This window comes from Pungitius pungitius, chromosome 9 (assembly GCF_949316345.1).
Source record: "Pungitius pungitius chromosome 9, fPunPun2.1, whole genome shotgun sequence".
Taxonomy (NCBI): Eukaryota; Metazoa; Chordata; class Actinopteri; order Perciformes; family Gasterosteidae; genus Pungitius; species Pungitius pungitius.
In genome coordinates, this window is record NC_084908.1 from 4479550 (window position 1) to 4506473 (window position 26924).

Consider the following 26924-nt stretch of genomic DNA (forward strand, 5'->3'; position numbering starts at 1 on the left):
AGGGAGAGAGTGTGTGTTTGAGTAAACTTAATATCCAGAGTGAGGGATGACTCGAGTTCACAGTAAACAATACAAAACACCCACTCTCTGCTAAATAACTCCCACGCGGCCCCCCACGCGGAAATTAAGCATCAAAAACAAATCACAACATTGTACCAAAAGAAAAAACCCCAAAACACAGCGGGAAATCTATTTTCTGCTCATTGAACCCCAAATTAAGCAATATACACAATACCCCGGTACAAACCCACTGCACGTCTCCACACTGCTTACGACAGCTGCTCAGCGTCAGGGACGCTCGGAGGAGCACGTGGTCGCTGAAGATCAGACATGACCTCTCGAAGCGACCTCTCAGCCAAGGACCAAACACACACTTTGAAATCCATATTCCCGCGCATGGTTGGCTGCCTTCAGTAGGTTTGTTTGTGTTTCCTGGCTTTCATATTTGGGGTATTTATTAGGGAAATTAAGTCTCAGCTGTGCTCTGTGCATTCGGGCTTCATCACACAGTTGTATAAATGTGTAAAGAGACTCTGCAGGTACAAACATTACTGGGGTTTCCTGTTATTACAATTTCTAATGATATTTATGCTCACTGATATAATTGACATGTTTATTCAAAATACAATACCAAAAGATTTCGGTAATCTTGGAGGTATAATAGACGGTGTTGCAAAGAGCTTTGTAGAAATGCGGCTTTTCAAAATGGGCCCAACCTGTTTGCATTATTACACGTAATGTCACCCAAACGTCTCAAGGACGACTCCATTCAAAGAGAAATAATTACATCCCCCCCCCCCCCATCCGACTTTTCGATCTCGCGCCATTGATTGTGGCGTTCGTAAAGAGGGGGAGTCGCGCTGCTGTTGTGTGTGTTCGTGAGAGGACGCCAACACAAAGACACGCTCTCCTCTCTCCCACATCGCCGCTCTTTATTTCTGTCCCCGGAACGGAGTCAACGTGAATAATTGAAGCTTTTCGACAATGAAATATTGACAGTAAAGAGCGTTTCGAATGCATGTAAGTGACATGCCAGCCCTCGCGTGATGTCAAAGTGTTATGAATCATGGCCCCTCTCTTTTTTCTTCCTCTCTGCCCCCGAGCTGTGTCCCGCAGGAGGGATCGCTAACCTTGGGCACGTTCGCAGGTCAAACCAATTGCTTTGCTCGCAGTGTACCGGGGGGGGGGGCGGGGGGGGGGGGTCGGGCGATGCTGAAATTCTCTTCGCTGATGATATTGATTTAAGGAAGACAACGGCCTGCGGACTTATTGTCTGGGAAGAAAAAAAAAAAAAAAAGCTGACGATGGACCTATAAATATCTTTGGACTGGAGACGCGTATCTTGCCAAAACACATAGGTCACGATGGCGAGGCAGTAAGCACTATTTTACACAAGGGCACGAGGAGATCAATAGATAAAAGAGATAAATAAACCGGCAGTAATTGCCCTCGTGCAGTGCTGCCAATGTCCGCTGTCATGCTCATATTTTGTGGCTCCTGATTCGGGGGGGGGGGGGGTGGGTGGGAGTTTTGGTCGGGCAGCCCTGCGTGCATGGAGCCAATGGCAGACTGGTGCGTTGCTTTTTTGGACTGTGATGGTTCAGAAAAGCAAACTGAACGTTTCACTCGTCTCTCCCACACAAGCAAGCTGTATCAACAGTAGCACCACGAATGACACCCATGCAAACCACCATCAGACACATGCGCAAGGCTCAAACAGAGCAGTGAAGGACGGACAAAGCCAGGGGAAAAGAAACCTTGAATACAGCGGAGAATAGATATTTATTGAACAATAATCTCACCCAGACCCATTCATATATTTTAATTGGTAGCACTTCAGCACACGCCGCGGTTGTTTGGAAGTGATAATGAAAGAGATCGGATCTGGCAGCGGACTGCGTCGACGTGGGATGAAACGGTAACATTGGGAAGTCATCAGAAACACGAGCTACTTTCCGTCGCAGCGACTCAGCGACTCGGCGCTGTGTAAATGAGTCCGCCGCGGCAATATCACTTACGCTGGAGGCCGTCGCTCCCGTCCCCTGGCGCCGACACAGATGGTCCCTTTGATCACAGTTCTTTTAACTCTGTTGTTCTTACTTGTTGTCGTCCTGGTAACACATTTTGAACTCAATTTCTGGCATGTGGAGCTCAGAAAAAAACATCCGGGCACCAGTCATGGAGGGACCAACACGCATGTTTTTTTTGTTTTTTTTTTAAACATACAGCCTCTCTCCTCTTTCTCCTCAGACTATCGCCCACCTCCCATGATGCCTCCCAACCGAGGGAGCGGAGGAGGGGGGGGAGGAGGAGGAGGAGGAGGAGGAGGGGGTCCAGCCTCCGCCGGGGGTTCCTCCTCTTCATCTACCGGCCGCACCACCACCACTCGCTCCCCTCCGTACTACACCACCCCGCGGGGCCTCCTCACCACCTCGCCCGGCCAGCGCTTTCGAACCACCACCACCGTCCGCCAGCCCGTCCTGGGTCCCGGCGGCGGCGGCGGCTCGTCGTCGGACACCAACCAGATCCCCGACACCGACCAGAAGGCCGGCGGGCGCCCGCCTCCCGTGCAGCTGCCTCCGGCGGCCCCGCAGCCCCCCGCCCTGCCCCCCCAGGACTTCTGCAACCCGAGGCTGACGGCCGACATATCGTGGCCCAGGACGCAGCAGGGCCAGACGGCCAAGCAGCCGTGCCCCGTAGGGACGCTGGGTAAGGAACGCCGCATGCTTGGGTGGAACGTACCGAGAAGGTGGACAATGGTTGGTTAGAGTGTGTGTGTGTGTGTGTGTGTGTGTGTGTGAGAAAGCTTTATCCCGTGAAATAGTCTACTTGTTCCCCTTTGCAAAAGCCTGGGCACAATCTTGTAGAAATTCAACTGTAACCAACCATGCTGGAGGTGTTTCACGGGCCAAGATGGAAAAACTTTCAGATCCTTTTATTAAGTGAAACTGCCATCAAACACAGAATCAAAAGCAGCAGAACACAACATTGATTATCATCACAAAAGGGTGTCAGAGACGTAGCTGGTCTGTGCCTCGTGCTGCACGTGCAGCCTTACCATGTACAGCACCTGGTCACCTCAAGTTATTTATTGTAGACAATTAAACACAATTACACAACACAAAGTCAGGGGTCATTTTCAATTCATCTTAATTGCTGTTTAATTTTTATACACCTCCGTCACGCCCTTAGTGGACACAAAAGCCTAAAACGCTGTTTTGTGTTTCACAATGAGTCCATTTGTCAATTCTCAAAGTGAAAGACAAGATTAACGCGCTACACACACACACACACTCACTCACGCTCACAGGGTTGAAAGGGTCCCTTTAAAAAGGAATTCCGATTCCAATCAAGTAATTACTAGATATAAAAAGTAATCACTATCCTATTACCAGTTATCTGATTCTTCTGCCTTGCTTCTGGATTTCCTCTTTGCCACTAGTTTTTGCCACACACACGCACACACACACTGCTGAGTGAACCCCAGGCCCCTCTGGAGTCCCGGTGTCTCTGGGGAATGTCAGCGCTGTCTCACCCTGTCCGTTGTTCTTGTCTTGAAGGCGTGGCCACGTACGTGTGTTTGGCCCATTTGGGCTACTGGGATCCACAAGGCCCTGACCTCAGCAACTGCACGTCGCCGTGGGTCAACCACATCATGCAGAAAGTAAGCCTGAGCGCCGCCGCCGGACCGAGCCGCTTCCACGCCCGAGCCCTGGTCTTGGGGCACGAGGGGGCTCGTGTGTGTGTGTGTGTTTGTGTTATGGATATATATCCCCGGGGGCGAGTTCTCACGCATGGAGACCCAGCGGCTGCGGGGTAGGACGGTCGGCCGAATATCCATCTCTGTTTGTTAACCCTAACACGGGCAGCCTGCGGGGGGGGAGGGGAAACATCCAATAAGGTCGCCCCCCCCCTCGCCGGCTCCATCGCCGGAACACGGCAACACCATCAGGAGGATTGCTTTGCATTGTGCAACGGCGCAAATGACTGCCGCCCAACTTATGACAAGTTTCAATTCATGGCGTTGTGTGTGTTTTAAGAATAAATGGCTTTAAGAATAAATGGCCCCTGTGAAATGGGCATCGCAGCAGCGGTGCAAAAGCTTTAAAGTAATATGAAATGTTTTTATGATAACGTTTAAAAAAAGGAGGCGGAAACACAACACTGCATTGTTCTCACCTTGCCTGTTCCTCCACATTTACTTCTCCCCCTCCCTCCCCATCTGTTCACTGTATTCTTTGCCCCCCCCCCCCCCCCCCCCTGCTGTCCTCCTCTTTACGCTCACGTTAAATTTACTTCCAACTTTCCCTTTCACCGATCTAACTTTGTTTCTTTTTTTCTTTCGTCAATCTCCCACATTCTCTGACTTTATCCCGCCCCACCCCCTCCCTCCCCCCGTCGGCCAGCTCCGCTCGGGCGAGACGGCGGCGATCGTGGCCAGGGAGCTGGCAGAGCAGACCAAAGGAGTCCTGCGGCCCGGCGACGTGCCGTCCACCGTCAGGGCCATGGCCCAGCTGGTGGAGCTGCTGGACGTCCAGCTGAGGAACCTCACCCCGGGGGGAAAGGACAGCGCCGCCCGAAGCCTCACCAAGGTACCGCCTCGGAAGCAAACCGCGTTTCTGAGTGATGGAGCGACGGGGACGAGGTTCAGCGCCGCATTAGCGGCTGCGTGGGGAAGCACGCGGGGCGGAGACAAGGAAATCATTTATTTCTCTGCTTAGTTCACGTTAAAGCGAGTTAAATCTTTGGAGAGCTGTTGAACTGTTCCTTCGTCTCCTCAGCTGAGGTCAGCCGATGGGTGGGCTTTAGCAGTGAGATTGACAGCTGCTGCCACCTCTTATACGGCTTTCTCCCACTTCGTCTAAGCCTCGCTCTCACACATCCCCCCCTCCCCCCCCCACCTCAAGTGAATCGACGCGTGTGCATGTGTAAGTGCGATGCATTAACCTGCATTTGGTTCTTGACCAAATGCCCTGTTTAAAAAGGTCCAATAAATGGGAGAAAGAAGAAAAAAAAGTCCTCCATTGAAGAGGAAAAGCATTCCTCTCGTTGTCAATAATAGCCCAATTACATGTACCTAATTAAGTAACTCGCCCGCTTATTATGCAAATTCCTGCGAAGGAAGTCGCATGCAGCCAATCGGGCACGAGTGGCGTGGTAATTAACGCCATCATTTAAGTTTACAGTGGGTGCAGACAATGAGAGGATAAAGAAGGAATGGAGGCTACGGGATAATGATGAAAAGCAATCTGCAGAAATTGAACGGAAATGTGTGTGTGGGGAGGAGGGGACACTACAAAATGTACAAAAGAGTTTTTTTTTCATTTTAATGAAGCGGTTCAAGTATGTAAATACAAATATAGATGTGTGTGTGTGTGTGTGTGTGTGTGTGTGTTCGCGACTGAGAGGTGTTACATCGCTAACAGCTGAACTGTTTGAATTTGCAGCTTCAGAAGAGAGAAAGGTCCTGCAGGTTTTTCACACAGGTATTTCCACTTCTTGGTATCGTTGATTACTTTGCCACACCACAGACCATGTATTATTTCCTCTCCTCACACTCGGCATGTGCTCCGGCAAAGCAAGCTTGCGGGTGTGTGATCACACGTTACGTGATTTGCAAACCCCACCCTTTGAGGAAGGCTTCACATTGAACCCGAAGCGCTGTGTCACAGCCACTGGTGCCCCGAAACAAACTAAAAGGCTTGAGCCTCCCTCAAAGGGTTTTTGCATTCATTTGTTCTGTTTTTTTTTTATATCACTCTTTATTTTAGGGTGGCACAGTAGCGTGGTGGTTAGCACTGTCTCTTCCCAGGAAAAAGATCCCGGGTCCGGGGAAGTCTGCATGTGCACCCCCCCCCCCCCCCCCCCCCCCCCCGGCTACTCCGGCTTCCTGCAGGATAGATGCACTGGTGACCTACTGGTGACCTACTGTACCCCTACTCGCGCCCAACGCCAGCTGCAATCGACTCCAGCTCCACTAAGTGGCATAGAAGATGATTGACTTTTTATTTGAATCCCCCCCCCTACAGAATCAATAGCACTGATATGAAGACCAGATCAATATCAATAATAGCTCATCTATTTTTCCAGCTGAATTGTGGCACAGGCCCATCCTTCTCCATTCGATGGCACGTATCCGGCTGGAGAAACAACCGAGGCAGCTGGGTACTACTGTTGCATACTGATCCGTCACGGGGCCTTCAAAGACATCGGGGAAAAAAAGTTTAATAGCAGCTGGAGATTCATAGTGTTGATTTAATTCCCCCCCCCCCGCCTTCTCTTCGCTGTGGCTTGTATTCATGTCTGTCTGCGTCAACGCCACCGGCTCAAGCAAACATCTCCTGAGCATGTTTCTAGTCAGCTTTAAAAAAATATTATGAGAAGTCACCATTCAGAACATCCCAGTGCTGTACACAGGCTGCACAGTGTCTCTGCATCCTCCCAACACACACACACACACACACACCCTTGATGGGCTAGCTCTTTTTCTCCTGATGCAGGCTCTTTTCTCCCCCCCCTCCCCTCCCTGCTCTTCACCCACTGAAAAGTCTTAACGTCAGCACCAGTCAGCAATGTCACATCACAGAACATGGGCTTAGGCCTGTATGTGAGCCGACACGCGGCCACGCACGCACGCCACAGACATGGCACCGACTAGGACCCCGCCATCTCCCACACGATCCCACGCGCTTCTTTCGGCTCGCAGGTTGACATGTGAAAAACAGTCGGCGCCACACACCTCGCGGTTCTGCAGAGGTGAGGGGGGCGGACGGGGGGGGGGACAGGTGGACGGGGGGGGGGCTTGGGAGTAATCAATTCTATAATTAGCCCCAGTAATGTGAAACAAAATTATACCAACAGTCTCTTACTCTCGCCCAGATAGAAACGTGCGTGATTAGGGACGTGGCGTGGTGCTGCCCTCCACTCGTTAATTATCTACTGCACTAATTGCCAAGTGAGGAGAGTGGGCAGGAGGTTTGGGTTCTTAATCGAGACCGAAAAATAATTGAATTCTCTCTTTCCTTCTCTCTGTCTCTCTTTCTGTCTCCCTCTCTCACACTTCATCTCCCCCCCCTCCCTCGCTTCGTTTGGGGAGCTGGAGACTCGTTCCATGTATACTAAATTGGCAATTTATTCATGATGTAGTTGGTGGTGTGGAAAGGGTTTCTTTCATGCTGTAGGGACGAATTGACGGAGGGAGGTGGAGTCTGCAAGGTACACCGAGAAAAAAACAAACAGAGATTGGGAAGGGGGGGGGGGGGTTCAAACTGAACAGGAGGAGAGTCACAGAAAGAGAAATGGAATGCAAAAGAGAGAGACCGAAAACGTGTGGGGGGGGGGGTGCAGCAAGGAGACAGTGATGCTCAATGACAATGTCTAATTTGCCCTCTATTTATGGATGGCGGCACAGAACATGGCGCGCTGTGAATTTAAAGCTTGATTTAGCTGCGAACTCATCCTGTCTGAATAGAAAAACTCCCAACAACAACAACAACAACAACCGACAGATAAGCCCCGCCCCCTCTGATGAAAAACATTTTCAAAACACCCACTTTTCGCAGAGCTCATCCAGGCGGCTCAATAGAGAAATGAAGAAAGACGAAGAAAAAAAAAAGAATCCATCCTTTCCTCTCCCTGATACACATGTACGGCCGTTCGTATGTGCGTTTGGTTTGCCCCCCCCCCCCACTGCGAGGCTGGGAGTAGTAGGACAGCCCAGCTCAAGTCTGTCCTGCCAGTGCTGTTTACGCTGGATTACCCCAACGCTTCAAAGCATTTCACTTCTGCCCCATTTACTGGCGCTCGTGTGTGTATCCGTGTGTGTATCCGTGTGTGTGTGTGTGTGTGTGTGTGTGTGTGTGTGGGCACATGCCTAGCCTGTAATACATAGTCATAGTCACACACACATGCAGACAAACGAAACCCTTATCTGTCTCTGCAGAGTCTCTCCCCTCTTTGAAGACCTCTAAAAAAAAGAGAGAAAACCTGTCTCCGTTTTAGCCCTCAAGTCCTCCTACTTGATAGAAATGTCACCAACAGGCAGCGAAGCTTACACACACACACACACACACACACACCATCGTCAACTTTCTGATGTGGAGATGTCTGGACCTAAAGTAAATCACACCCCTTCTTCTCCCTTACCTATCTACCTCTTCCTCTCCACATCCCAATCTCCGCGGCTGCGAATTAAATTTTCAATGAAAGAAAATAATAAGAAATTGAAAATGTGAGATAATCAAAAGATCAATATAAAGCAATGAAACAAGTTGAATGAATGGGTTATCTAAAACACATCCAAGCAGTGGCACCGCAGAGCCCCACACAGCATGCCTGGCCTCTGTGTGCGTCTGCATGCTACTGTACAGCAAGTGGAGCAGAATGATGTGCTGCAATGCTTCTCCCGGCCCCCTCTTGTGCACACACACACACACACACACACACACATTTTAATTCCAACATACATAACAGAACATGTCCTCCCCCATTTACATGCACAAACACTGTATGTGATGTATATGTCTCTGCATATGAGCTCATCCATGCGCACACGGGGCTGTGTGGAGTACAGATTAAAAAGCCTCATTCACACAGCAGCTAAAAAGAAGTCATTGTGTCATACAACTCGGGAGTTTTAACATGTTGAGTTTGTTGACAAAGTTTTGGGCAAAAGAGGAAAATGCACAACATGAAACTGACTTGTACTCGAGTAGGTAAGTCGAAAGTTAAAAAAGAACAGGTCGCTTGCAATGCATTAAAACAACCCGAGGCGCAGCAAACACAATCCCACGCACATATGCGCGCACGCAACCAGTTCCCAAAGTAGGCTAAGCAGGTAGCTGCAGTCACTGAGTGCAACACACATTAGCAAGAGTAACTATCACAATGGATGCGTTTCAGCCTTTAGCGCGCTAGCCAGTCCCAGCGTGCAGCGTACCCTGGTGGGTGTGTTTGATAGCGATTGTTGTTGCAACGCCCACGTGGAATATATATTAAAAAAAAGTATTTTTTTAAACATTTTAATTGCATTTGAGAAGGCATTGTAAGAATGAATGGTGATTTTGCTTTAAAAATTATAGCAAACAAATGAAATGATTAAATCATATCAGTGATTAGCAAATTTGCAAAAAGCTTGATTTTCTTTTGAAGGAGCTTATTGTCTTCTGTCACATATGTACGCGTGTGCGTGCTTCACATCCCCTCCTGCGCATTCTGCTTGTTTGCTAAGGCAGAGGATGAATTAGTTTTTTTTCACCTGCACACCTTCCAAACTCATCCGATATTCAGCGCGGCTAATTAGCCACTAGCGCTAAAAGAGGACATAACATTACCATATCAGCTCGTTGGCAGAGGAACCGTTTCACGTGTGTGATATCTGCATGTGGACGTCACCCCCCCCCCCCCACACACACACACACACACCCCCACCCCGCAGTAAACAGGTGGGATTAGCTCTGATGCTGGAGGACACCCGCACATTTTGTACCACATGCCTTCAACTGTCGTGAGTCACCCTCTGCAGTGTTTCTCCACCCGCTGCACTCTCCCTCGTGGCATCTTGACGTAGTCTAGTCATCCTCCATCTTGCTCTGTCGCTTCTCCGTAACCCCGCACAAAAAAGGGGAAGAGGTGGGAGTCAAATGGTTGATTTGTAAACGCCAATAAACCAAGGCCCCTTTCTCCTCCTCCTCCTCCTCCTCCTCCTCGCCCTTGCAATACCCCGCTGGACGACCCCAGCTTCGCTTGTATAATGGCACCTGGGTTTCCTATTTTTTCCACTTTCCTACCCGGGTCCGCCCTCCACCTCCAGGGGGGGGGAGCGGCGCTGAAAGAGCGGGAGACAAGTGAAGGATGAAAATGCGTTTCAGGGGACAGTGGTTTACAGTGGTAGAAAAAGAAAATAAAGAGACAGCCAGGCAGTGTGAGACGCGTGCGTTTGATAGCACCTGTATTCGCTTCCCCGCATCCCCCCCTCCTCCCCCATTTTCTGGTCCCCAGCGGACGCCTGTCACCATGGATTCACTGGAGTGTTTTATCGCTCTCCCAAGGCTCTCCCCTCTTTCTTCTCACTCTCTCCCCTTCTCCACCAGCTCTCATTTCTCCCGGCTTCTTTATTTCTCCCAGGGTCTTTTAAGACGTGTGTGTGTATGTGTGTGTGTGTGTGTGACCGTGGTGTTCATGGATGAAAATGAGGAGGTGAATTCTGAAGAGCATAATGGAATTCGAGCCTGAGACAAAATAAGCATTGTTACATGTAGAGCGATTCATCCACGCGAGCCAACTCTTCTCCGTTTGGCAATATTTTTGGATTCAAGACCACAGCGAAGACAGGGATACGTCCCAGGAGACATTATCTGAGAAAACACTCATTTCTTCTCAGCGCCCTCAAAGCACAAGTTTTTCAAACTCAAAGATAAGACCATTGCTTATGAGAAAAAAATAGAAATTTGACAGAAACGAAGCAGGTTTGGGGGTGTAGACGAATGGTGATTGCAATCAGCTAATTAGCTTAGCTTGATTTTTCGAGACCGGCCTGATTGCAGCTGCGGCGAGGCGTTCCAGGCACATCATTGGTTCATGTAGGGTGGAAACTTTTTTTCTTTCTTTTTGGTTAACTTTATTATCGTTGTTGTGTCAGTGCAAGTTCATTTCAACCACGTTTTTAGAACTTGTTTTTTTTTCTTCATTTGCTGCAATATTTGTTACTTTGACAAAACACGTGAGACAAACTATCTGCTGAGTGTTACTATTAAAGCTCATCACTCTACGAAACTCTCACATGACCTAAACCAGCAGTGTCTGTTGTCGTTTGTCGCGTGTCTTTACCAGTGCTTTTTGGTAAGGTAATGGACTAATGAGCTAACCCACCGCCCCACTCCCCCACTCCCCCCCTCCACCCCTCCCCTGCTGGCAGACTACTCCCATCTGCTCTGCTCCCAGGCAAAGTAGTGTGCCAGCTGAACTGTACGTTCATGACTGCCAGTCAGAACCAGCTGTGCGTTGAGAGGGAAGCGAAGGAGTCAACGCGGGGGGGCGGCGCGTAGCACACGAGCTAACCGAAGCACTGCGCTGCACTGTAGTGCTTCAACAGGAACCCACTGGAACACTCCCAACATGTTATTTTTCTTTAGCGGCGTCTGTGTGTTTTGCCCTTGTCGTCGTCCGCATGGGAATGCTACCATTTTGCTACCATTTTGTGTTGTCGTTGTCACAATTTATCAGCGTGATAAATGAAAAAAGCCACCGCTGTGGCCCCGGCCGACTGCTGGCTCCCAGTTGTCGTGAGCGTAACACTGTTTACATTCATTTCCACATTAGCAATATTGACAGAAAGCAATAAGAGAGTGAGCAGCGACTTCCATTGTGTGACCGCCGTGTTTTCTGCTGCTTCCAGGCTATGGTGGAGACGGTGAATAATCTGCTGCAGCCCAGAGCGCAGGCGGCGTGGAGGGAGCTGCCTGTCAGCGGGCAGCTGCACTCGGCCACCCTTCTCCTGGACACGGTGGAGACGGGCGCTTTCATGTTAGCTGACAACCTCCTCAAGACCGACACTGTGCAGGAGACTACCGACAACATCCGTGAGTATACGCCTTGACACTTGGATTGTCAAATTTGCAAAGGAAGGTTCCTAACTGAGTGAAATGGGCGCGAGGTAGTGGAAGTGGCCGCTGTTTGAGTTCTCTAATGCAAAGGAAAAGGAGCTTCGATGCTTCCCCCGCTTGGCTCCTTCAGCAGAGGAACCACTGGACCAAACCTTTACGAAACGGAAAGGAGATCATTCCGTCCCACAATTCCTTGCGGCGGCGATATTTAAATAGTGACGTATCATTGGGAAATTGTAGCTTGGCCGTCTCCCATCGCATCATTAGGTGCGTAGCTTAGTGAGAGTGGAGTCAGATTCCATAAACCCTGTTACCCCGTTACATCTCGCGACTTCTCCTAACCAACGTTCAGGAATCAGGAACATTTATTACCAAAATACAGTATGTTCGACATAGAAGGAATTTGACGTGGTGGTTGGTGCATAACATTGGACAGCAAGACAGTGAGACACTGGACAACAAGACGAATAACATAGAAACTTGACCCCATGACAAGGAATTGTGTTTAGGAATAAAGCCTTAAACTTGCATTTTCTCCGTTGAAGCCACACAGTGGCAAAGTGTGAAAAGGCTCTGGCTGGAATTACAGGGCCGTGTCACAGCTGTTTAATTATAAAAGTGCAAGGTGTGGCTTTGCTGAAACAATGTTATCTTCTTCTGTTGACTTTACCTAAATACTAAATACTGTTGATGGCGTGCTGCCCTCTTTGCAGTAATGTGGTCCTTGGATTTCTTTCCTTCTTCTCTTTTTTTTTCTTTTTGGTGATCCTATAATAACGTAAAGCAGACAGGCTAAAGATCTAAGCCTATGATGTAATATCAAAGTAAGAGGCAACGCTGACAGCAGGCATTACTGAACCCGCCGCCTCAGATCTATGTCTTACATTATAATACAAACCAGAAACAAAGTACGCTATGAAACTTCACAGCGCGTCAAATAATATAACCATCCGCCATGTGTGCAATTGTACACACACACACACACACACGTTGCGTGCATGTCAATCTACCCAAGTGCTCATGGATGGAAGTGGGGCAGAATAATCCTATTGTTTTACAGCTTAGGTGGTTAAGACAGAAACACATGCAGGATTAGCTTGTTGTGTGACCGCAGGAATCAGAGCTAAAGCACAAGAGCCCTTACAATGACTGGATAAATACAACAGCATGTTTACGGCCTTATGTTTTGATATGTTTTTCATATTATGCCGATGTTAGGTATAATCTTATGACAATCTGGCTGGGTTCTAGGTGAAACTCTTGGAATATAAGAGGGTGGAACCTCAAAAGGATTCAACCCCTCTGACAGGGTTCCTGGAACATTTCCCAGGGATCAAAAAGGGTTCACCCTATTTAGTTTGGGTTAACAGCTTTATTCCAGGAGTGTAATGATAAGCCACACTAATTTGTGCGCACAAATAAAAACAACATAAATCTTTTATTCCTTAGTAGTAGTAGTCTGAAAAGTCTGAAATGTTGATTATGGAAACAATAAAGGAATTTTGGAGGAATGTATTTAGTCAATTTCACAACCCTTCTATTAAAACACAGCCTGCCATTGGCTGGAAGTCTGTCCCTGTGTGAGCAACCTAATTTGCGCAAAGATTACAAAAATGTTACAGCTCTCAGGGGAAATAACACAAATTCAAACAGATATAGCTGTTTTGCAAGACAACATACATGCAAAAATGTATTTTGTTACCAAGGCAACAGGTTCGATGGACAAGATGTATTTCCAGCTCTCTGCGCCTGCCTTAATTATTGGAGCTTGTAGAGCTGTAAAAAAGAGGTCACAGTAAAGGTCCACAGTGCTGTTTGAGAGGTTTTTAAGGGTCAAATCCACATAGATCCATCCTCATCTGATATAATGCTTAGTGAAAATAAATATGGCCTAAGGCGGGGATGAATTGTTTGCCAGGGACAATCATTATTTTTTATTTATTATCCCCATATTTGCCTCACCCGGCTTGCAAGAGAAATTGACAAATTAGAAGATTATTATTATGGCGTTGTCCGCCTCACTTTCCCCCGTCTTCTGTCTTTCTCCTCCGTCCCTCCTCACCGATCCTCTCACCATCGGCCATCGAATCAGGCAGAAACGCCCGAGAACAAAAGCCCTTCTCGGCTTTTTTGTCCCCGCGTCTTTTTAGTCAACGCTGTACATCTGCGAGCCGTCTTTTCATCTGCGCCCGTGGCCACGCCGACCTGCAATCACTTCATCACCTTCCTGTTTGCTCTCCTCGTGATTTGAGATTTCAAAAACGATTTCCTGCAATTCATCTCCCCATCACCGAGGAGCGGGCAGGACGGAGGACGGAGGACGAGGAGGCGAGAGGAAGGTGTGGACCAGCGCCTGCTGGAGGCCTGATGGCGGCGGGTGGAATGTCAAAGGAGCGTTGTTGTTTTTTCGTTTTCTGCATCTCTGAGTGTGTCGTGCAGCAGGCCGATTGCTCTGCCCTCGCAGTGCGGCGCTGTCTCCTTCTCCCTCGAGTTTAGGCGCAAAGCGACCGTTCCAAGCGACTGCCGTCCTAAACAATCTCACCTTTAATTGTTGTTTAAGGTCCCTTCCGACGCCCCCTCCCTTCTGAAGGCACCACATGAATGCGGTTATATAAACAGCGGCCTATGGCACATCTTCGAGGAAGTTTTAAAGAAATGGGAAATCGGCCCCTTTTTAGCCGGAAAATTCCGTCCTCTCCTTTTTTGTGCCGTTAATCTTCCCTCCCAGCTAATCCAGTGGGCAGATCCAGCGTGATTATCTCTCCCTTTTATTCACAACCGCCTCTCATCTCCCTCCTCCCCGCCTCACTTCCTTCTCTCACTCCCTCTCACTGTCCCTCGCCACTCTCCACTTTTTTTTTTTTAAGCTCCCCCCCCCCCCCCCCCCGTTATCCAATTCTGTCAGAGGAGACTGAGCGACAGGAATAAATTACCTCCAATGACACGTTTTGCAGGAGCCACTGCGGGTGATATTATTGTGTTAGATTTGTTTGTGTGTCTGCGCGCCGCAGTACCCGGCAGAGGAATAAATGGCGTCATTATTAAAACCCAAACACTGATTTGAAGGGATAACACAGCGGTAACAACGTGCACGTGTGATAACGATAATGAACGAGCGCGTTTCTTCGGAGGAGGGTCGTCATGACGAGGAGGCTTTAATTAGATCAGCCTGTGTGTGTTTTTGATGCCCTGCTGCGTGGGCGTGGATGCGTTTCTCCTCCTCTCTGCCAGTGTTTGCATATCAGTGCCTGTGTTTATGTCTGCCTGCCTCCCCTCAGCAGCCGGTTCCCCCCCCCCCCCCCCCCCCCCTCTCGGGCCTCAGCACCTCTTGGCTTTTGTGCCCTACCTGTTGCTCTCATCGGGGGGAATCGCTCTTCATTTCACCCATCGCCGCTCTAGTCCTCGGTTCCTCAACCTCCTCAGCTCCCGTCCCTCCGCTCTGCCTCTCCTCCTGCTGCGCTCTCGCTTCTCTCCGAGTACGTTCCTGTTTTGATTATTGGATCAAAGACGTGTTTTTTCGACCCCAAGTGTCTAAATCACCAAACCACTCACAAGCACAAGCGATACGGCGGAGGTGTAATTAGTCCTTAATTAGAAACTGCAGCTAATGCATTGAACTGCTGCGATGGGAAACATGTGCTAGCGAACCTGGATGGATAAAATGTGAGTCCCTCGGTGCCAGAGAGAGTGTGTTGGACCCAGTGGAGTTAAAAAATGATGTGTGTGTCAGCCTTTTTTTTCCTTTTTCCTTCTTTGTTCGGCTGTGAAACACTTAGTGAAAAAACGCGGTTATTACAAGAGGCTGCAAAACAAACCTGGGGTGTGCTGTGCAATGACTTGACATTGTGTGTGTGTGTGTGTGTGTTTTCCAGAGCTAGAAGTGGCCAGGTTGAGCACAGAAGGGAACCTTGGCGACCTGACATTCCCTCAGTCAGAGCTACATGGAAACGCCATCCAACTGTCAGCCAGCACTCTCAAGCAGCACGGCAGAAACGGTAGAAGACAACTCTCACTCTCTCTCTCCCTCTCTATGCCCCGCCCCCCTCTCTTCTCTCTGTCCTGCCGTCATAATCAAAGGGCGCCTGCTTGTCCTCCCCCCACAGGTGAGATCAGGATGGCCTTCGTCCTGTACAGGAACCTGGGGGCCTACCTGTCCACGGAGAACGCGAGCGTCCGGCTCGGCAGCGAGGCGGTCTACCCCAATTACTCGGTCATCGTCAACTCCCCGGTCATCACGGCGTCAATAAACAAGGAGAGCAACAAGGTGTACCTGTCCGAGCCCGTGGTCTTCACTGTCAAACACCTGCAGGTGAGGAGGTCGCAAGGTGACGACTTATTTTGCGATGAATGAGCGGATAACTCTGCGTGAGATAAGGGGACCCAAGTGGAGGTTAAAGGACGAGGCTGATAGTGTCCGAGCAGCAGAAGCCATTATGAAGAAACTAGGAAGTGGTCAAGAAGCCCAATGTTGGTGATGGTGAAGTAAAAGATTAGTTAAGAACAGGAGGAGCAGCCAAGTACAAATATTTTGTAAGAATAAAGAATGGAAATAGCAAATGTAGTGTGATTATGGCTTGTTTCAGTTCATGCAATTGTTTACTCATTATTTGTATCCTGAACTTATTGAGCTGAATTTGTGATTTAATATGTATCTGGAAAGGTGTGCTCAGCTGTGTGAAGAACCACTGCAGTATTGTGTGATCCCTCCACAGCCACCAGCACACATCGGGAGCATCTATTACCGCACAGTCGAACTGGGAGGTGTTCCTTCATCAGAATGAACACGAGCAGTGTGTTGTACTTTGATTCAATTTCACACACATGCCGTTCCGGCGCTATAAATACTCACTAGAGCACCGAATGTGTGTTAATCCACAGCTGAGAATAACTCCCACAAAATGAACTTTTTGCCAAAGCAAATTGACTGCTGTTGTTCAGCACCCCAGCTGTTTAAGGATCAGGCCGTGGGGGGAAGGGGGGCTCGGCTTTTAGGTGCCACAGACAGTTTGGGGAAGTTTTTGGGAAGTACCGACTAATGGTTAAGCGCTCTGTTGGGTTTGGGGTTTTCGTGGAATTTGTAACAATAATACTGAAAACCCAATTCTTCTAGATATGATCTCTAGCTGTGGCCATCCTCGGATATTTCATTTTTTTTTTTTGGTATACCGTGAAAGGTTAATTCATGGTAAATAAAATGTTCACTGTTTCACCGGACCGATGAAGGATCCCCGTCGCTTCGCTCTGTGTGAATAGTGGTGCTCGATGGTGCAGCTCTTCAAGCTGTGTTGCTCATTCACCGAGCAAATGTTGATCCAGTTGGTGATCCAGCTTGTTGGCAGCGAAGAAATCCTCGCTGTTTCACTTGCTCATTTTGAGAGAGACTTTCCAAACCACACACAGACACACACACACACACACAAGCACGCACGCGTACACACACGCAGCTCCATCAGTTGACACAACACAAGCAGCTCCTACACTTTGGAATCTCACACAGCACTCACGGACGCGGCGGCATGGCCTCCTGCCTCGGCTCCGTGTTTGTTTGTTGCTGCATTCTGTCCCTTCTGTTTGTTGCTTTGTTGTTGCTCGACTCCCCTCTCTGTGTTCCTTCCTCTCCATCTCTTTCTCCAACCATTCCTCCCACCACTTTCTCACTCTCCTTGGCTCTCCCGACGCTCCATCTTTTCTACCTCCCACCTCCCCCAAGTATCCGTTCTCTGCCTCCCGGCTTCCCCCCACCACTCCTCCCTTTTTTCCCTCTCTCCCTCTCTCTCTCTCTCTCTTTCTCACCATTTTTTTTCTCACCTTCTTGCTTTCTCCCTCCCTCTCTCTCCTCCTCAGCATTCGGAAGAGAACTTCAATCCCAACTGTTCGTTCTGGAGCTACTCCAAGCGCACCATGACGGGATTCTGGTCCACGCAGGACTGTCGTCTGCTGGCCACCAATCGCACACACACCACCTGCTCCTGCACACACCTCACCAGCTTCGCCGTGCTCATGGCCCACATGGAGGTGAAGGTAGGCGTTTGATCCGCGGTGCGGGCCGGGGACGAGAAGGATCAAAGTGGGGGGGGAGAAGGAGACCACAACATCTGGAAGATAGATCAGACCTCTCCAGTACGCAGTAATCGTACTTGGCAGCAGGAACTCCAGAATTGATTTGTCAAGCCAGATGATGCCATTGAGTTGAAACAAATGTGCAGGGGTTATTCTATTGTGAAAACGAGTAATCAGAAGGTGAAAGTGGCCCATTTATTTAGATATCCACAAGCCGCTATGGGCGGGGGGGGGGGGCCTTGTTGACTCACTGCGTGTGGGATCGGGCCCCTGTTGTCTCCTCTCTTTTGTCAAGTTAAGGTCCTTCCTCACCAATCGCCTCCCGTGACTCTGGATGCCTGCGTCAGCGGGTCACGGCCCTTTAGTGAACACGGTGTGTGAGGCGGCCGGCAGTAGATCCATCACCGCGTGTGCGATGTTGAGCATTGCTCCGCCTGCCAGGCCGCGGGGACACTGATGGATCGAGCGGGCGCACCTGTGCAACGCGGCGTGTCGCCGCGGCCCTGAACGCTCAGCAGCAAACTCGGTGGTGGGAGGGAGGGGGGGGGGGGAAATGAGGGAGGGTGTCTGCTCCGACAGTATGTTTCACGTTGCAACAGCATGACTCATGTATGTTCCGAGCCAAAAGCAGCTGCTGGCGGCCCGACGACCAACCCGAGGAGTGATCCGCCCATCTCTCGCTTCTCCCGCACACAGAAAGCGGACAGCATGCACGACCTGCTCCTGGACGTCATCACCTGGGTGGGGATCCTGTTGTCGCTGGTGTGCCTGCTCATCTGCATCTTCACCTTCTGCTTCTTCCGCGGGCTGCAGAGCGATCGCAACACCATCCACAAGAACCTCTGCATCAGCCTGTTCATCGCCGAGTCGCTGTTCCTGGTGGGGATCAACAGGGCCGATCAACCGGTAGGCCGCCCCCACTAGATAAATACGGGCAAATATTTTGCACACAGGCTGCATTTATCCATGCCGTGTTGGCTCAGGGTTGACCAGCGCCACCGATCATACCGCGTCTTCGGCAGAGTCGCTGCATTCCAGGGTTTCTGGGAATTAACAGAGAAGCCGTCGAGAGGCTGTCAAATGAGCAAATCAGCCCTGGTTGTGGAACTTTTGTTGTAACGGTTTGTTTGTTCCTCGCCTGCTCCGTTTTTCTACAACATCCCTTCTGCATCGTTAGAGCCCTCTTCAGATTCATTGTTTTAATTCAGAAAAGATTGCCAACAAAAGGCAAAGAAAAACAGAAAAAAAGAAACAGCGTTACCAGCACATTCGGGTTGCGATACTCCCTCAATGGCAAGTTGTCCTAAATATAATGATATGCAGGGTTGCCCTGGGAACGGGCAAAGGAATGTATTTACAGTGTAAAGTGCATATTACAGAGACTTCCTTATTGAATAGATACTGCATTAGGGCCTGTGTATTTGCCTTGTCGTAGCTGAGCTGATGTTTATGCTTCAGTCTTCTGTTGCTTTTTCTGCCCCCCCCCTCCCCCCCCTCCGTCTCTTCAGCCAGATAATCTTGTTGGTTGTGAAGCAGATGTTTGTAGAAAAATAGACTGGATGTAGAGAATAGATGAATTGTAAACGTTGGGGAAGCACTAATTATCATAACATCATTTTAACATCTCGTATTCTGCCCCGAAGCCTCGATAAATATTCCAAAACCATAAATAAGAAACTTAATTTAACATATGCAAGAATAACACGACACACTTTTGTATTATTTTTGGCTTTCATTATTCAGGTACTGCCCTTACAAAATAAATGTTAGCAATTATAAATCATCATGGCAATTTACCATTTCATTCATTATAAAATGGGTTTTGTTAATTGTTATAATATTTTGAATATCCAGCAGTGAACACAAATTTGTGAGCATTGTACCACTTGTTCCCATTGTGCCTGAGATTAGAAAATACAGAATACTGTGATGTAAGCAATAATAAGCAATTTGGGGTGTCTGTGTCACTCTGAATTGGTCGTGTGTCATTGTGTGCATCAAAATGTCGAGGGAGTAATACAATGATCCTCATTCTTCTGAGTGAAACCTGCTCCTCCACATCTAGATGAACACAGCGGGCCCCTCTCTGCCGGCCTCGAGTGGACTTCATTTCATTCCAAGAGTCAATCATTAAAGGCCCTTTTTACAAAAAAAGAAAAGCTAAAGTAACTTCACTGGTTTGATGATTCAATGATTCTTTGAGCTGTGATTCACGCCCGCTACCCAAACTTTACCAGATTGGACGTTCCATCACAGTTAATGATGCATGACCTCTGCTGCGCGTGTGGAATTGCGCCCAGCTTTTGCAACTCAAAAAAAAAAAACAGCAGAAGATGAGGAGGAACAAAGGGAGAATGGAAAGATCAAAGCAATGTCAATCTCCATCACTAATGATGCACGGTGCAGTTTTGGCTCGACCATCAGCGCACACGTGGTCAACATTCCAGTGTCAGCAGATGTTGTATAATCTGTACGGTCCGCATTCAATGCCCTTAAATCATTGGCAGACTGAGGGTTGAAAAACATGAAATATAAACGGGGTGATGGGGCGCCAGCACTCACAAAAGGTGTTTTAGGGACATCAAAATGGCATTTGTTGTGTTTCTTCGATGGAAGGGCACCCTACAGGGCACTTTCTCATGTTTTCTTCTCTGGAAAGGCACCTTTGACAGCTCCTTATCATGTTTTCTCCACTAGAGGGCCGTCCTAGAAGGAAACTTGAGCATATTTTCTCCATGTGGATGTGGAGGGCTCTTTTTTCAAGTTCTGTCCATTAGTAAAATACTCATGCAGGCACCTTATTTTGTTTTCTCCACTGGAAGGGCCTCTTAGAGGGCACTTCATCATATTTTATCCACCATAGGGGTGTCAACGGGGGTCCACCACATCACTGGGATGCAAGCATATGCACAAATAAAGCCAATGGGTCAGCGCCTGAGATGAAACATTGCCACTGGTCAAGGTCAACATATGCTGTTGGAAACCTCGCCGTGTAATCTCACGGTGTGACTGCACACAAGGCGATCTGGACATGATGGAGTGCGTCTCTCCGGGAGCTCGAGCTCAGGTCACGCGTCCCCTCGCCCCTCGGTCTGAAGCCTTGGAGCCGCCTCGGGCCTTTCGCCACCACACTCAGCGTCAAATGAGAAAACACTTTTGTTGTGACATTGACTCTGGCGTTCTTCTCCGCCGGTGTGTGTTAGTGTGCGTTTGCGTGAGAGGGATCGCGCTGCTCCACATGTACGTGTGCGCCAGGTAATTACCGGTGACTGTTTGTGACCTCTATTAACATCTTCGGTGTCACTTAACTCGCAGGAGGTTAAGCCAGCGATTCCAGCAGGAAAAGCGAAATGACTTTGCATAAGCAGCAACTTTTTTCTTTTTTTTACCTGTGTGTGTGTGTGTGTGTGTGTGTGTGTGTGTGTGTGTGCGCCTGCATGTCTGTGTCTGTGTGTGAAAGCTACACCGTGTGATCATTAGAAATGGAAATGAGTGACTCCCTCGCCCCCTAAACTCATTGTCTCTCAGACATTAAGTAATTGTCTCTCTCCTCTTGTGAAAGCCTGTCTGTCAGCTCCTCTCCATTCAGTGATTTAGGAGAGACGCTGCAGATTAGAACGACATCTCCCCGCTCCTTCTCCAGCCCGCCTGCTTTTCTTTCCGTCCCATTGCCTAAATTGTTAATAGGGTTTCAAGTTTGATACCCCTCTTTCATTTTTTACTGCCGCTCATCCCTTTGCAGCGCCGGGGTCCTCTTCTTTTTTACATTGGGGAAACTCTCTCTCTCTCTTAAGTATTTTATCCTCCGACTCTCTAATGATTTTCCATTCCTTTCATCCGTCCCTTTCCACGGGCTACTAACGACGGGTAGATGTAGAAATCCACTGACTCCCTTTCAGTGGGAATGTGTCACCATTGCATGGGGTTACCAATGGTGTCTTTTTGTGTGCTGGACAACGGGCTCACAGTGTCCTGGCGATGAAGTTGACTACATATGGTTCAGCTCTAATGGTGGCAAAGAATCGCAAACGAGTCGAGTTTAATGTAAACTGATGGGTTTTTACATAAAAGTGGCACTTTGTCTCCTTCAAGCCGAGGCGATGACTCATTTTATTTTCAGTTGTTCCACTTGTTTCGTTTATCTTTGGCATTGACAAAAAAACAACAAAATCACATTTCTATTTTCGTTAAAAACGCCCCCCCCTCCCCCCTCCCCTTTTTCTTGCCTTCTCTCTCTGCCCATTGTGAAAGAAGTGCTTTTCTACTTCTGTTTGAAATGTGGACAATCAGTGGCAGCACCAACCCGTCACTTTTATTTGCTCATCTATCCTCCTGGATGTAGACGTGGAGCGGAATGGGGTGGGGGGGCCTTGACTAATGTCGCTATCTGGAGGCGATTTTGTGCTGTGATTGTGAGGTCCTCTTTCCATTTGCCTCATCCTTTCCTTCTCCTCCATTACGGCCTTGGCAGGCCAACTGTTAATCCTCCACATCCCCTACTTCCAATCCACGATTACTTTGATTTCGCCCGCACAGTTTCTGTGTTTTTCTTTCTGCTTTTCTAACTCACTCAGATTAAATACTTCCTGTGCATTTTCTTGCGTAAGGTGTTGATGGGTTTTTTTTCTTTCTCTCTCTCTTTCCTTCACCAGATTGCCTGTGCGGTTTTCGCGGCCCTGCTCCATTTCTTCTTCTTGGCAGCCTTCACCTGGATGTTCCTGGAAGGGGTGCAGCTCTACATCATGCTGGTGGAGGTGTTTGAGAGCGAACACTCCAGGACTAAGTACTTCTACCTGGCAGGCTACGGCGTGCCTGCTGTCATAGTGGCCGTGTCCGCCGCCGTGGACTACAGGAGCTACGGCACAGACCGAGTGTAAGGACGGAGGAGAATGAAGGGGGGGGGGCTGGAGGGCCTGCTGTCATTTTGGCTGAACACGGTGGACTCGGCATGCTGTGGAGGGAGGACACTGAGTAAATATTGCGAGCCTGAGAAGGGGCTGAGGAGAAGGGTTAGGGGGGGGGGGGGCAGGAGGAGGGCCTGCATGAGCACAGCAGCGACAAGGTGTGAGTATGAGAGGATTTAAAGGGACGGGATGGAGCGACGGGGAGGGGGGGGGGGGCATCACAGCGGGGTAGATTGACGGAGAAAAAGCAGTGTGAGAACGGAGGGACTGGGAAAAAGAGGTGAGTGAGTAGCCTGTCGGTGTGTGGACGCATCGACGACACATACATCGAGGACACATACATCGAGGACACGGTTATCTACTCACGCATCCTCGACACAGGGAGGCCAGGAGAAGTCGCCTATACGCGTATAATAAGCACCGCAGTTAACAACGTGCACGTGAAGTGCATCATTCGCATTGCCCGTCGGTGACCTTTGCCCCGTCCTGTGGCGGCGTGAGATCCTCAGGACGCAGCGGGTGTCTCCTCGCTCGATGGCTTATGAATGAGCGTATAGAAATAAGAAGAGAAGGAGAAACGGGCCTTATAGGACTGCTAAATGATTCACGCGCTCTGTGTTGTATTTAACACTCTGATCGTTGGGGTTTGAATGGGGGGGGGGGCTGAAGTTAGCGGCGTTTAACCGTCACGCCGCGCCAATGCGTATGCCACTTGGATCAATTTTTCATCGCGGCGCCGATCACTAAAACATGAGAGTCTGAATGCCGAGCTCGGGATGAATAATCCGACCGCGTGCCATCGGCCAACAGACTGGGAGACTTTCTCTGGGACGGGAGCTGTGGTAAAAAAAGAAAATAATGCAAATTGGCGCAGTGGGTTTTGTTGAAAATAATGTAGTCATTTGGAGAGAAAAAAAATGTATGATGTCACATGGGGGGGAAAAAAATGACCTAAGCAATTATTTCTTCATTTTGATGTCCTTTGATGAAAAGTTGAAGTTGGGATATCAGTTTTATGCCTTATTTATAGGTCTGACCCCCGCGAAATTGGCGCCGCTCGTCACGTCTGACACCGCGCGACCTGCCGTGTCACCTTGTCACATAACGAACCCCCCCCTCTCCCACTGATTAGCCAGTGGCGCTGAGTCTCATTCGCCTCCCATAATGAAGGTGGCAGTGACTTCGCAAAGGAGCCTTAATGGAGGGTACGGTGACACGGCCGAGGACCCGTAATGGAGGGCTCTCTAATGTGCTGGAAATTGAAAGATTAATAATGCAAAAGCAGCTGGTCATGAATCAGAAGGCCATTTTTGCTCCAGCGGCTTTTTTGTCTCCGCGCCTTTCCAACTGCAACCCGTTGAGTCCGACCTCAGTGGAGGGCACTCGGGGGTGGAGGGGGCGGAGGAGGTTTTTTTTTTCCTTCTTCCCCTCCCCTGCTCGCTGGCCCTGCTGAGTAAAGATGTTTGGGTGATATGATTTAGCATTTAGCAGTATATCATCTCCTACCAGTCCTAACCTTGTGGCCAGAGAATGAATGTGCCTGCTTATGTGTGTGGATATGTGTGTTCATGCATGCCCCATCTCCCCCCCCCACCCCCCCCACCCTTTCCAGTCTCCTTTAACCTCATCACGGCCCTTTCCCAGACTCCATAAATAGCCGCGTTCTGCATTCATAACTCACTATTCACACGAACGCTGTCACGTCACATTCCTGCGACCGCGGGCATGGTGTCTGCGTCTTACACACACGTATAGGACGCAGACATATGTGTGTGCCCTAAGGGGGGGGGGATTTATCGCTGATCCCTCCCTCCTATGCTATGTGCATTTAGTCTGTTCCCTTCATCCCATAGGTCTCTTTTCACTTATTCCTTTTGTCCTCCCTCCATCGTGATTCATTCGGTGAGTGGCGTGAAGTGAGTGTGTGTGTGTGTGTGTGTGTGTGTGTGCATGCCTGTCCTCCGTTACCCTGGCTATCCTGGCTTCCCGGGTTTTCAATCCCCTCTGCCCCCCCCCCCCCCCCCTGTTTCTCGTGCGTGATGGCTATCCCTCTCCCTCTTGCTCACTCTCTCTCCATGTCTGTGTCTCTCTAGGTGCTGGCTGCGGTTGGACACGTACTTTATCTGGAGCTTTATAGGCCCTGCTACGCTCATCATTATGGTGAGATACACACACGCTCCCCTTCTACATTTACCTTTACATTGAATGTTTGATAATCTCCTCGCGAGGTTCTCCGGAGTTCCTCGGCAGTGTAAGTAGAAGCCGAAAGGAACTTTTATGTGAATCTTTGATAAATCCCACTCCTGGATTAACTTTCAAGGGGTAAAAGGTTACAAGAAGCTGGAAATCTTCGGGAGAAGATCAAACACGAGCTGCAGATTACGATAAGACCTCTAGGAAAGTTGTGCAGCCATTTATTTGGTAATCCAGGCGCTGTGCTTCCTCCTGGATGACGTCACCACGCGGGATGAAGGGGAGGATCATTTCATGTCAAAACATTGCCGATCCGTCGCTGAGGAGAGCGGGATCGGCCCGGGAAACACAGACAGAAGAATCAAAGAATCATCTAGACAAATGGACACAATAAGCCAGAGGAATATCTAAAAAGCAGCGCTTAGGGGTAATAGAACGAAAGCAGTGAGGACATGTTTCCTATTAAGAGAATGTCAGCATGGCCAGCGATGCTCTGCACTCAAAGTGGGAGCGGCACAGGTGGGACCGCTCTGTTATGACGCCCCGTCCCTTGGTCACATGTACACAGCCGTTGTTAGGACACCCTATCTGTGCGTTCCCAGGCCGATAGAACGGACTGCGGAATTGTATTTTCTGTTGTAACCACAGCTGGTGATGGATGTAATGAGGGAATGCGATGGCTGTGTTTCCCCCCCGATGCTCGAGCTGTTGATCGTGTGCTGATGATTCTTATGCCGGGCCAAAGTAATGCTGGAATAAAACGTTATGCACTGTGTGTGTGTGTGTGTGTGTGTGACTTGTTGTCGGGGCATTGTGTGTCTTTAATTAGGCTTGTTGCTGGGTATTAACTTGTGTGCACGTGTGTTTCAGCTGAATGTAATCTTCCTCGGCATCGCTCTCTACAAGATGTTCCATCACACGGCCATTCTCAAACCAGACTCTGGATGTCTGGACAACATCAAGTAAGTACATGTACTGTGTGCATGCAGTTCTGGCGTCACACCAGAGCGCAGTGTGATTCTACATGATTGTGTGTGTGTGTGTGTGTGTGTGTGTGGAAGAGAAGGAAAATTCACTTTTGGCAAATAGACTTTATTTGCTCTCTTGCTGAGACTCAGAATCAGAAGAAAGGGAGGAATCTTTATGTTCAATATACAGGTATAGAGTGAGCAGTGTGTTAGCTTAGCTAATCATAGACACTGGAAAAGGGTTGAAACAGGCAGCCAAACTAGAAGCAGTCACCCATTGGTTGGTGGGTATCAGCACCACAGGAGTGGCCCCCTGATGGCAGTTATACAGTTAGTTTAAAGCCCTTCTTTATCTGCATGGTAACCAAATATTTGGATAAACGCAATCAGTGGATTTGTGCCCAGAAAGAGAAAACAAAATGTAAAATAGCAAATGACTTCAGTTTTTGAACCCGATCAAAGATTCAAGATATAACATGTTTGTAGTGAGCTTGAGGTTAAGTTAACTTTAATCCCTCAAGGGTCCGAGTGAAGCAGACTTTTGTCTTCCATCAGTTCAAGATGCTCCTTGTCGTATCTATCACGTTATTATTCCCAGTCATGGAACATGACTTCATTTCCCCCGAACTGTGTCTGCTAAGCTTACCAATCAAGACTGTGTTATGTCTTGTTCCAGTGCGGCTCAAGACGAAAGGCCCGGTCTAATGCAAACAGCGTGCCGGGCCCTCAGCTGGACGGCCGACTGAGGCACAGCTCGGTGTTTGTCATGCAAATCACGGAGCGGCGTACCCCGTTTGATTCATCTTTAAATATTACTGCCGATGCATATTTCAAGATGGCAGTTTTGAGTCGGGCTTTCAAGTGGAAAGCAAGTTGGTTAAAACCATTTGATCTCCGCTTCTGTGCGAGTTCAGGGGGCCACAATCAAAAAAGCCCTGACGAAAGATGGAAAATCAAAGAATCAGATCATGAAGCATTTCCCTTCTTCCCTTTTTAATGGCTTTTGGGTTTTTTTTCTTCTTTTTGAGCACTAAAAAAGGCTGAATAGATTTGAATCTACTTCACTTCATTAGTCTTGTCTTATGTGGTTCATTTACGTGTTAATCATCATCATTTTTGTCCATTTTTGTCTTATTATTTTCTGTCTTTCTTTCTTTTGTGTTTCCTTGTGACTCCAAGCCACCACAAGTATTCTC

General features: G+C 48.8%; 1 protein-coding gene across 1 annotated transcript in view; it reads left to right on the plus strand.

Moving 5' to 3' along the window:
* adgrl3.1 (adhesion G protein-coupled receptor L3.1) overlaps positions 1-26924 on the plus strand; it is a 99523-nt gene that overhangs the window by 61492 nt on the left and 11107 nt on the right. Inside the window, 12 exon segments of the mRNA XM_037473041.2 lie at positions 2251-2709; positions 3561-3664; positions 4407-4592; positions 5448-5486; positions 11396-11579; positions 15476-15598; positions 15707-15912; positions 17448-17624; positions 18360-18569; positions 22316-22536; positions 24661-24727; positions 25631-25722. Coding sequence (XP_037328938.2) covers positions 2251-2709; positions 3561-3664; positions 4407-4592; positions 5448-5486; positions 11396-11579; positions 15476-15598; positions 15707-15912; positions 17448-17624; positions 18360-18569; positions 22316-22536; positions 24661-24727; positions 25631-25722 — 2068 coding nt within the window.